The 12,839-nt window shown below is 38.6% G+C and overlaps 1 protein-coding gene across 3 annotated transcripts in view; it reads left to right on the top strand.

Annotated features, from left to right (window-relative positions):
- pex14 (peroxisomal biogenesis factor 14) overlaps window positions 1-12,839 on the top strand; it is a 284,454-nt gene that overhangs the window by 4,254 nt on the left and 267,361 nt on the right. Inside the window, exon 1 of one of the 3 annotated variants that reach the window (XM_039755607.1) lies at window positions 5,314-5,349. The exons of the other annotated variants lie outside the window; for them this stretch is intronic. Coding sequence (XP_039611541.1) covers window positions 5,329-5,349 — 21 coding nt within the window. The 5' untranslated portion in view covers window positions 5,314-5,328. Of the gene's footprint in view, window positions 1-5,313; window positions 5,350-12,839 lie in introns of those variants that run through there. 3 annotated transcript variants of the gene reach the window in all.

Genomic DNA, 12,839 nt, shown 5'->3' on the forward strand with positions numbered 1-12,839 from the left:
TAAAGAAAAATTTTTTGGGTCCCTGGGAGTTCATTGTAATGGAATTTTACCTATATATATCTATATAATACAGTGTGTATAATAAACAGAGGGAATAAAATAATAACATTATCAGTGTTTAAAATGTTTTTCTTATGTAATGGAAAGTTCAACTTGATTTTAACCTAATATAGCAATTATTTGCTGTAAGCAGTGAGGATACATGTATATGTCTTTTGGAAATTTCCTGTCTTAAACGGATATGTTAAATGTAATTTACTGAGATGGTCAAATGAAATTGAGGTATTTTTAAAAGACAACAAAGATTACAATTATTATTTTAGTATAATTTTAAAAGAATCCAGCTAGGAAAGTGAATGGCTTTGCTTCACTAAATCTTATGTTTTCTGGTCTCACTTGTCTTTAAAGCTAAAGGGGGTAAATTTGATGAACAGTTACACCCAGGAAGTCATAAGTTTGAATTACAATTATATTACTATTAGGGAAGCATTTTCATACCCATGTCAAAACCAATCTGTTTTCTCTTTTTTATATAACATGGTCTGTGCAAGCTGGATTCAGATATCCTTGAGAAAATGTCTTCACATTTGCAAACAGGATACTTTGAGCTGGTTGGAAAAGATTTAATACTGACTGAGAAATTTAACAGAGTAATGTAGACAAAAAGTAAAAGGTACCTGTAGAAGTCACTTAGCATGCGTGGCATACATTTACAGTTTATTACACAGCTTCCTATCCTGTGAATCAAACAAAAATTCCTGTTTGAACCTAAAATAAAATATAGTAAATAAAATATATAGTAAAATATGTTGATAGCAGTCAGCAAATGTTTACTTTAAAATGTGTTGTCTGTTAATTCATGAAGCGTGTTATGAATACATTCTGTCAGCTGCACACATTTTAGGATATTCATGTGTGTTCTTATTACCTAATGAGAAGTGTGAGCATACTTTTGGAAAAAATATAGCATGAAATTATACACCTACACAGATTTCTACCTGCTTTGGAAAAAGTTAGTGTGAAAATGCCTATAGCAGTGGGAATCCCAGTTGAGATTTTTAATAGACAGGTGAGAAACTTAAGGTGCTGCTAATGGAATGAGAGTGAAATGTTGGTGGAGAGAAAGCTGTGCTGTGTGTTAAGCTGCTACAAAGATTGAAAATCAAGGTGGGGGGCAAATTGCTTTTCTACTTGCATCAATATTTTCTTTAGATAAAGCAGTCTGCTTTTTTCCCTAATTTTTGCTAGTTCTCTTTTTAAACAAATATTACATGGACTGTATTTCAGTATATAATATATATATATAGATAATGAGATGATCATCAGAGATGATTTAACTGAGCATATACACACAATGAATTTATTCACTGCTCTTTGCTTAGTGGCTGAAAAAATAAATGCCGATCGTGTTGTAGCAGAAAATTCAAAATGTTTATTTCTGTGCCAGGTGAATTAGTGAATACTTACAATATACTGAATATTTTCATTTGCACAAACTGTTTAAAGCTGCTTTCGTATCAATTCAGTTTTTAAAAAGGGTTTGTTTAACGAAAAAAAAAAAGTCAAGGTTTGTGAAATGTGTTTATGATTCAGTATATGGAAGAGATACTAGCTGCTTGTAACACTGAAGAGTAATTCTAATTCGAATTCTAAATGTCACAAACTTCTGATGCTTTAATTTTCCAAATCAAAACTTTAAGGCTGCCACTGTGGAATCAAATCTTTCAACTCACAATTAATCCCCTATTTCAGAATGACTGTAAAACAGCCTTTGTCATGTTATTTTCAAGGTGCCTCACATAAGTGATCAGATTATGTTTTATCTTATGCCTGTGTACTAGTGCAGAATTTGCCTTTGAACTTATCTCACTCTTTCTGCAGCAACTGATGACTGCACCGTGTTTGCTTCCTGCTGTACCACTAAATATGAGTTATTTGTAATGTTTACTACATGTATAAATTTTAGTTGCTATGCTAATGAATATTACCTTGCTTTTAAATCCCAACAAATGATACAAATGTAGTGTTTACTGGTTTAATTTCAGCAATTAACTATGGTGTTTTAGCAGCCCTTCTGACTGCACATCTGTGATTCTGTGCTTCCCTTCACACAATATGTTGTATCATTTGAGCAACTTGCTTAGTTCAAGAAGCACAAAGCAAAGTAAATGTCTGGCCAGTGTAGAAGATTTTAAACTCTAACTGAGTAAACATTTATTCTGTAATTAATATAAGGAGCAGCTCTTTTAGTCACTGTACCCATCCGTACAGAGACAGACACTTAGTTTGAAACCTTCCCTGGTTTTGTGTGGTGTTTTCTTTGGGTACAATGGCAGCCTTTAAGTGCAAGGATAGGAAGTGATGTCATCAGGGCCGGAACCGGAAGTGACATCGTCAGCAGCATAGACATAGAATTACTAGACGCCGCATGACCAGCAGCATCGTACGTCAAAGTCGCCACCATATTGTGAGTGGCACTGCTGTGGAGTGAAGTAATGGATAAAGATGCCTCACGCATGTGCTGCTTGGGATTGTACAAACCGCTGTACGCTCCAAACCAGATCCTGGGAGATTACATTTCATAGGTAAGGCTGAACAATTGTTTTGATTATATTTGGCAATTAGAAAATCCCATTTTATAATCTTAATTTTAGCTACACCAGGCTAAGCTAGCAAAGCAATGCAATTATGTGCTCAAGTGAGCCTCCAAACAAAGTTTTGGCTAAATGTATTTAGTCACTAACTATGTAGATTGTTGTTAGCTGTTAAGATTTCTCAAATGTTGAATGTTTCCAAAGAAATCCACCTCAGGGAGCAGTGGGAGATAGCCCTTAGACAGGATTTTGAGAAAGCTGTCCTGTGATGTGTGCTGTGCTAGTTTGGTAACCGATGCTGTACCGGCATCATATGATCAAAGCTACTACTTGCTCACATTAAAAAAAAAAAAAAAAGGTTTGACGATTCCTTCTGAGGGTACAGTCAAGGTGGTCAAAGTAGCTGAGCGTGTTATCCGACAGTTGACATTAGGGCAAGCTGTCAGTGTATCTTTGATCAATTGGTTTGTCTGGGCTGAGATTGGTTCAGATGATGTGTTTTTTTCTCAAGGAGCACATTGAGGAAACAAAGTTTGAAATTGACAACCATCATTTTATGCTTATGTCTTTAGTTGTGTCTGTCTTCCACAAACTAAGGCTGCATCATATTGCCAGACTGAATATTCTCAAATTATAGGATCAGAATGAGCGAGAGGGAGTGTAAGTCTGTAGGAGATCACTGAGGTAGGGGGGAGCAAGACTGTGGAGAGGTTTAAGTGTTAAGAGTGGTATTTTGTATTGTATTCAGTAGTGAACAGGGAGCCAGTGAAGTTGAGAGAGAATAGGTGTAATATGTTCAGTGGATTTAGAACAGGTTATTATCCTGGCAGCAGAATTTTGAAGAAGTTGTAAGCGATGGATACGTATTTGTGGGATGCCAGATAGAATAGCATTACAATAATCTATACGTGAGCTGACTCGGGCATTAACCAGTACTTCAGTATTGTGTTGCATAAGAACAGGACGAAGTCTGGAAATGTTTCGGAGATGGAAGAAGGCAGTCCGAGAAATGTTACTTATATGGGAGGACTTATTTAGTAATTATTATTATTTAATAATTGCCATTATTAGTGTATAAATGGATATAAATGATTCGCCAAAATCTGTTGTATGTAAATGATACTGTTTTAAACGTTTTTTCATCCGAAAACCCGGTTTCCACGTCTACCTGTATTAGTTTAAAAGGCTCTTTTGACACTCACAATATGGCGGATGCGCTGACGTATTGTGTCGACTGGGCAACACAGTGAATGTGGCATCTGTCCATATGTGTCTATGGTTGGCAGCACCTGGACCAGAAATAACATTATTGGATGCCCCAGAACTGGGCAGGATTTTCCAAGAATGGTCTGTAAGAAATTGAGACAGAATTAGTGCACCCTGCCTCCCCCTAGTCAGGCATGGAATTATTATTATTCAGGCCCTTTAGTGGTCTCCTAATTGCACGTGTGTGACACAGCAACTCATAGCCGAGCAGTCAAATCATTGTGCTCTGAAGGCATGAGTCATGTATTTTTATTTCAGAAATAATTTTATGTTAAAAGTACTCAAAATGAAAGCAACAAAAGCCTTTTTGTTTGAAAGAGCAAAAGTACTTTCCCATTTTATTAAGTTAAACCATGTGGGATTTTTAAATAGTAGCTTTAATTCCCACAATCCTGTGCTGAAATTCAAGTTCTGTTTTTTGCCCTTGAAGAGCTTCAGGATATTTTTATTTGTTAACCTTAACAGACTGTGCTTGGTGAGAACCTTTCTTCATAAAATTATTAATAAAAAGACTAACCAGTTTCTATATTAAAGTGCTTACAGTTTCTGTATTGGCTGACATTAGCCTGTAGGATCATCTTTTCAGCACATTTGAAAACTTGTTATTTAGGTCCTTGTACTCAAAATACTGTCCATGTGGACTGATCTCTAAGTCACATTCTGCTTAAACTAAAAGCACTCAAGCAAAGGTACTGCTTTTTTGTCAGTACTGAAAACTTTGTTTAATTATTTATAGACTACGCTGGGAAAGTGTTTGAACTCTTGTATTAGGTAAGAGGTAAGCATTCCTTTAGCTGCCATAACCTCCACATAACATCACTTGTAGTTGCTAATCAGATTTGTGCAATATTTTGGATGAATTGTAGACCATTCCTCCAAAGAAAACTGTTTAATTTCTTTGATATTTGCCTCTTAGCCATTTTCATCTGTTTAGGCTATTCTGTTGTTTATGTAGTCCTGTATTTTGGGTGTTTGTCTTGTTGTGCCACCTAACTTCTGTTAAGGTGCAGGTGACAGATTGCAGCTGTGATATCCTCCTGTTGTACATGCAAGTAAGAGTGTTGCAATGCTTTGTACACATTGAAATAGTGATTATTTCAACCTTATAAAAGTTCTTGGCACAGTTTTTTATTCATTGTGCTATTTATGCTAGCAAGCTATCTGGTTCCTGAGGCACCAAAGGAGTTCCTCCACTGTGAGGACTTGATGTAGCTTTGCAGTGCTTTCTTCCACCAAACAGAGCGTCTTGTGTTTCTATAATAGAGGTAAACTTTTTTCTTGTTTAACAAAAAAAGATTGTCTCAGAAGTATTGGGAAGCATCTTTTACAAAGATGAGGGATGCCAAAATGTTTCTTTGAAAACCACTGGTTTCTTCCATGTTGTTCTTACATGAATACCATTGTTTATCTCTTATTATCTGAAGCACTTCTTCTGGTGAGGGTCGTGGAGGTAGGAGTTGAAGTCATCATGAACAGAAGCCTCTGCCAGGTATTTCCAGGACACCCTTACCTCTAGGTTTCCCCAGTGTATCATACCCTATACCCCTCACTTCAAATCCAAATTCAGTATCATCCTACATTACCAAGGCCTTTCACACATTAGAACTCCAAAGTATGAGGGATTCCTTCCCCGAAAAAGAAGTTTGGTTGCAGAAACCATGCCATGTGTGGAGATGATACCAACTACAGTACTTTTTCACATTCTGCATTAGCTCAGACTCCTTCCCTGTCAGAGAGGTAATTATTCAAGTTCCCACAGCCAGTTTCCATTAACAGGGATTAAGATGCTCTTGGTCTTTACTGCCTATGACTGTAACTAAACTCGTTTCACACCTGACCTTCACCCTTCATTTGCATGTGGTGAGCCCACAAGATAGTTTCACTTTGTCGTTTTGACGGAAGTTCAGCTGGATTATGTGGGTTACTCAACCACCAGACACTTGCTGGTGAGCGCCACCCCCAGGCTTTCCTCTAGGGTTGGATCCCAGTAGCCCTAATTTTTTGCAGAGTACAAGGTTTTTTTAATATTTACTGTCATGAGGGTCATTGTGAACTGTTCTTTGTCTTGTCTATCAGCCTAAACCTCTCTGTCAAGAAAAAACGCTCCCCAGGAGCACAAAGTTCTGAGCATTCCTAACGTGCACATGCCCCACCATCAAGTCACGGTGATGGTCCAGGGTGTGGAATTTTTATTCAGTGTTTTTTATAGTGGGCACAAGAATAGAGACTTTAGGAGAATTTTGAACGTTGTTTGATCATACCCCATGGTTCTTTTTTTTTTTTTTACCTTCTTTGGCTCTGCATGCTGACAGTAGCAGCCATAGTCAGTTTCCTCCATTTATTGACAGTTTGTCTGGATACTCAATGCTTTACAGATGCTTTTGTAGCCTTTTTCAGCTTTTAACATCTCTTTAGTTCTTCTAAGGCGCTTATTGCAGAATTTCTTTTAATGGGGCATGGCTGATGTGAGCAGATTTTTCTTGAGAACCGCAGACTCTCTGCCAATAGTTTGGGTGCCTTTTTTTATAGAGCAGGGCATCTCCAAGCCACATCCTCAATCTCATCTGACCAGTTAGTTTTTTGAAAAGTTCTAAGAGTAGAGATCCACAGTCTTTGTGCAAGACCAGTCCACTTTGTTTTAAGAGTAATTAATGCAGAAATCCAGGGAGTTCCAAAGGGTTTACAAACCTTTCTTTGCAGCTCTGTTCTAGTACCAGAATATAATACAGAGTGGTTGTTAATAAACCTGGCAGTGTTATTTTAATCCACTTTTGAATAGTGTACCCAGCATGTCAGTGTACTGTTTTTTGTGCCTTATGTTGTATGAACTGTTGTGCACTTTAACAGTGCTCTGTGTTGTGTTTTAAATCTTAAATAATTGTTATAAAAAGCTTTACACATACAAATAATAAAATGCACTGCCTCACATTCTGTTATTTTAACTGAATTAAATACTTGAATCCTGAGAGAAATGTATGCCTCTCTTTTTTATACAGAAATTTAAAAAAATGGACAGCTACCAGTCTATTTGAATCTGTAAATGGTGTTGAGCCCCACTTTTATGAGAAGTTATCTGTAAGCTAAACCTGCAAACTAACCAGTCAGTCTAGCAGTAGTAACACACACTAAACAAAAAAAATTGTAAGCATTAGTGTGTCATTTATTTGCCTTTCATGGCCAAAATGAAATAATTGCGATTTAAAGCAGGAATGTTTGAGAAAATGTTGTTACTAATAATTTAAGGTAATGCAATTTACAAGTCTAATAAAATTCAGGTAATGCCTTTTAATGAAGTAATTATTTATTTGTTAAGAAGAGTACAAGCCTTGTTTCTAGGTGCAGACTTTGAGGTGAACTGTATTTTAATTGGAAGAAGAAGTGGAGGAATGATGAAAAGGATTAGCACGAGTAGCTAATGAAGGAGCTAATCCTTAGCTTCAGACTTCTTGTGGAGCTTTGCCAGCAACTAAGTGGAGTAACATCGAACCAACATGTGGAGAGTTGCGTGTAAAGTCTGACAGTGGGTGCAATTCAGGTTTTTTTTTTTCATTTGTCTTTCACTGTACAGAACAATTGCAATTGATTCTTTTTCCATACTCGCATACAGTTTGGATTTTTTTTTTTAATTTTGTATTCCTGAAGAAATTAGTTCTTAAATGCCTTCTACTATGAAACCCTTACGTTGCTGACTTTGAAAAATAAAATATTTCTGAATTAATTAGTTGTCTTGGTAAACACTGACGCAGATAATTGTCGTTGTATATGCAAAACAGTGTATAATTGTGATGTGCCCCATATTCAAAATAACATTCTGTTCTCCATGAGATTGCATAATCACAGACCTACAAAACATGTTTTTTGAGAGTAGCCCAGGTTCAATAAATTTTCACTTGATCTAAAGAATAGTGAGTGGCCCTGTGGTTTATTTTCTCTCAAAAATTACACCAAGAGGACTTCTGATTTTTCTTTATTAACCAGGAGTCTTAGAAGCCTTATGAACTTTAGAAGAAATACCCATGTATACTAGTTTTGAATTACTCAAAAATGTCTTTTTTTTGATAGAAATGGATAATTTTTTATCAACTTACCATTAAATTATTTGAAAAAATAGCCAAGCCATTATTAATATTGCAAAAGGCTATATCTGATTGAAAGGAGTTGTTTATAATTTATTTGCAAAAGCCCCATGTTCAGCAGCCATTCCTCAAACATCTTTATGATAAATTCTTTTAGCTCATCCTTAATTTTTAAATGCAGATTTGTTATTGGAGAAACCTTTGTAATTATGTTGGCGTAGCTGAAGCCTGTTATTCTGTTCAATAAAACATCTGTGTATCTGCCTGTCTAGTGATTTCATTAGGTTGCATAGAACTGGGATTACTAAAGTTCAATTCTGGATTAAAAAATAGCCAAAATGAAACGTCTTTCATAAGAAACACATCTGTCTAGTGTAGATCTATGAAATAAACATGACAGATTGCAAAGAAACTGAAGATTTCATACAAAAGTGTTCTCTAGTATTTTGAGAGAAAGGGGCAAACTGGCTCTAAGTAGGATAGAAATTTAAGCAGAAAGGACTATATGCAGAACTAAGTAAGAGGACAAGTACATCAAAGTCTTGTTTGAGAAACAGGCAGCTTATACTGTATGTCCGTCAGTTTGAACATGGCTTAAATATACACCAAGTGTCAGTCTTATCTGCAACAGTGAAAAGATGACTTTGGGATGCATACTTTTTTTGCAATGAGCTTCTTATTCATTTCTGTTTTGATTGTTAATGCCAAGGAGTCATCAAGTAGATTTCACCTGTGTTTAAATTCATGTAGAGCAAATACCCTATGGGTGGGCTAGACTGAGCACCAAAGCCCCAACAACACAAGTACTTTTCACAATTTAAAAGATGCACTCCCTCATTCATCTGGGCACTGTCACTTACTTACTCACTTATTGACATCTCTCGCATCAAGTCAATTTTGGTTTAGAATGGACCAAAAATTATGTCTTAATAATGCCATTATTTGAAAACGCTCAGTTGACCTGTCTGATCTGGAATAAAACAGCCGCTGTCATGAAGAAGAACAGTGTGACTTGCAACTATCTTCAGAAACCTATCCACCATAGTCTGTGAGCTGGTGCAGGAAACTTGAGGCCTTAAAAACAATTTAAGGGTCACTTTAAAAATATAATCTCCCTTTCTGTAGTTCAACTAGAGCAAGCATCAAGTGCTTTCCCCCCCTCTAGCTGCATGAATGCTGATTGAACACAATAAAGCCTTCACTCATGTGCAGGTAACGAGTGCATTATAGGCATTTTGTTAGAGATTCCTAGTAATAAATCAATGGATAATGTTATTGAGCTCCAACTGGTGCACGTTGTATTCATGTCTTGGCAGAGTATATGTAAAGTCGGATAGAGGGTCTAATCAAGCTAATCATATTTCCATTGCCACTGATTAATTGACAGAAAAACACAGAAAATGTTCATTTCCAAATTTTTGATATTTTGATGAAACAGAATTCAGAGAATAGTAAGCAACTTCAGAAGTGAAACTTAACCCATATTAAAGATTGGTATTATAAAGTCAGTCACAATCTTTGTTTTATTGATATTTCATTATGCAGTTAATACCGTCTACTCAAACAGAATAAAATAAGATTGTATCATTTCTCTCCTTCAAAATTCACCTTCCTTAACAGATCCATTATACTGTAGGGGTACAACCCATGGTGTGATGGAGGAAAGAGTGACAAACGGACAAAAGCAGAGGTTAATGGCAATTAAAAGGAACGCCTGCTCATTTTTTTCCCCTTTAACATGAACTTGGTATAACTCACACTTTTGGCTTCATGGAAGTCTCCAGTAAAGTACTTAAACCTGTTTGGGAAACCACTCTCTTCATGATTTGAACTTGATGTCTGGCTTCTTTTTTTTTTTTCTCACTCCACCTTCCTGCATTATTCCTTCTTTTATGCCTGTCTAGCACACATGGCTCTGCCTCCCTGCAGATTCTCTCCAAATGCCCTGGCTTATTTTTGGCCTATTGTAACTAGTTGATGATGTGATATTTACACTTTGTAACAATGATCAATATTTGTGAGGCATGTTGGGGAAAAATGCTTCAGTTTGCTTAAATGCATTCCTATATCTTTAGGGGAACTTTTTTTACATTGTTTTAAACTGTAGACAGCATGTTCTCATCAACAACCTCTTGGCACTGTTTAAGCTGGTTTTACATTATATAAGTTTGTTGCATTTTGCATTTTAATTGAATTCTGATTCTTTTTTAAAATTTTGGGCAGTTTATTATTTTTTTTTTTACTTCTATTCTCGTGTAGCTTTGTTGTTTATTGTTGGAGTTCAGTGCAGTAGTGATATGGGCAGTGTGCTGCCTCACATCTCTGTAATCCTGGGTTTTTCAATCCCATTCTCTGTGTGTCTGTAGTTTGTATGTTTTTGCTGTCTGTACATGGATTTGTCTTTGGCACATTGTTTTCCCTTCCCATTACTGTGATGTACATTTTCTTATTTGTTTTGATAAGAAAGTGTGAATGTGTGATCAGCATGTACCCTGTACCACCGTGTGTTAGACTGCTTAGCACCTAATCAAGACAGTGTAGGTTAAGGACCTCATGACCGTAGATATTTGGTTCAGCAAGGAATAATCCAACCATCAGTTTTTTAATTGGTGCTGTTGGTCCACACAGACTAACCTACAGGCAAGGCTCTTGGATCTCGGTGGTTAGCTGCAGGCCTTATACTTTACATTGTTACTGAAGAGCCAGTTGGAGGTCAGTTTTGACTGCCATTTTTCCCCTGATCATATCAATGGTGGAATTGAAGAGTCGCATAGTTTGGAAGAGGAACGATCTCCTCAGTCTGTCAGAGGAGCAGGACAGTGACAGCAGTCTGTCGCTGAAGCTGCTCCTCTGTCTGGAGATGATACTGTTCAGTGGATGCAGTGGATTCTCCATGATTGATAGGAGCCTGATCAGTGCCTGTCGCTCTGCCACGGATGTCAAACTGTCCAGCTCCGTGCCTACAATAGAACATGCCTTCCTCACCAGTTTGTCCAGGCATGAGGCATCCCTCTTCTTTATGCTGCCTCCCCAGCACACCACCACATACAAGAGAGCACTTGCCACAACCATCTGATAGAACATCTGCAGCATCTTATTGCAGATGTTGGATGCCAGACTTCTAAGGAAGTATAGTCGGCTCTGTCCTCTCTTGCACAGAGCATGAGTATTGGCAGTCCAGTCAAATTTAACATCCAGCTGCACTCCCAGGTATTTATAGGTCTGAACCCTCTGCACACAGTCACCTCTGATGATCACGGGGTCCATGAGGGGCCTGGGCCTCCTAAAATCCACCACCAGCTCCTTGGTTTTGCTGGAGTTCAGTTGTAGGTGGTTTGAGTCGCACCATTTAACAAAGTCCTTGATTAGGTTGCTATACCCCTCTTCCTGCCCACTCCTGATGCAGCCCACGATAGCAGTGTCGTCAGCGAACTTTTGCACGTGGCAGGACTCCGAGTTGTATTGGAAGTCTGATGTATATAGGCTGAACAGGACCGGAGAAAGTAGAGTCCCCTCTGGCACTCCTGTGTTGCTGACCACAATGTCAGACCTGGAGTTCCCAAGGCGCACATACTGAGGTCTGTCTGTAAGATAGTCCACAATCCATGCCACCAGGTATGAATCTACTCCCATCTCTGTCAGCTTGTCCCTAAGGAGCAGAGGTTGGATGGTATTGAAGGCGCTAGAGAAGTCCAGAAACATAATTCTTACAGCTCCACTGCCTCTTTCCAGGTGGGAGAAGGATTGGTGTAGCATGTAGATGATGGCATCCTCCGCTCCAACCTTCTTCTGGTATGTGAACTGCAGAGGATCGAGGGCGTGGCTGACCTGTGGCCTCAGATGGTGAAGCAGCAGCCGCTCCATGGTCTTCATCACATGTGACATCTGAGCAACAGGCTGGAAGTCATTCAGCTCACTAGGACGTGATACCTTTAGGACTGGGGTGATGCAAGATGTTTTCCAAAGCCTCAGGACTCTCCCCTGTTCCATGCTCAATTTGAAGATGTGCTGTAGAGGACTCCCCAGCTCCAATGCACAGGCCTTCAGCAGTCGTGGCGATACTCCATATGAACCCACTGCTTTGCTGGCACGAAGTCTCCTCAGCTTACCTGGGCTGCTGTAATTGGGGGGACTGTCTTGTATGCTGGTATCAGCAGAAAGATGGGTGGAGGGTGCAGTATTCCGAGGTGAAAGTGGTTAGGGTGGTCAAACCTGTTAAAGGAGTTGTTCATCTGGTTTGCTATCTCCACGTCTCTCTCAATGGTGGCATCCCGCTTTGAGCTGCAACCAGTGATGATCTTCATCCCATCCCACACTTTCTTCATGCTGTTATTCTGCAACGTTTGCTGCAGCTTTCTATTGTACTGCTCCTTCGCCACCCTGAACTGGACTCGGAGTTCCTTCTGCACGCGCTTGAGCTCATGCTGACCACCATCTTTAAAAGCCCTTTTCTTCTGGTTCAAAAGGCCCTTGATGTCACTTGTAATCCATGGCTTGTTAGCATAGCAGCGTACTGTTCTTACTGGAACTGCAATGTCCATACAGAAGTTGATGTAGTCAGTAGTGCAGTCCACAACCTCCTCAATGTTCTCAGTATAAGATCCCTGCAGGATATCCCAGTCTGTAGTTCTAAAGCAGTCTCTCAGAGCCTGCACTGTCTCAGGGGACCACTTCCTGAATGAGCGTGTGGTTGTAGGTAGCTCCCTCATTCTTGGTTTGTAGTGAGGCTGAAATAGAGCCAGGTTATGATCATCTTTCCCAAGCACAGGCAGCGGGCTGGAGCTGTATGCGTCTTTAACGTTTGCATACAGTAGGTCAATAGTCCTATTTTCCCAGGTGTTACAATCCACATACTGGGAGAAGGCAGGTAATGTTTTGTCCAGCATCTAATGGTTGAAGTCTC

This window comes from Polypterus senegalus, chromosome 6, assembly GCF_016835505.1.
Source record: "Polypterus senegalus isolate Bchr_013 chromosome 6, ASM1683550v1, whole genome shotgun sequence".
NCBI lineage: Eukaryota > Metazoa > Chordata > Cladistia > Polypteriformes > Polypteridae > Polypterus > Polypterus senegalus.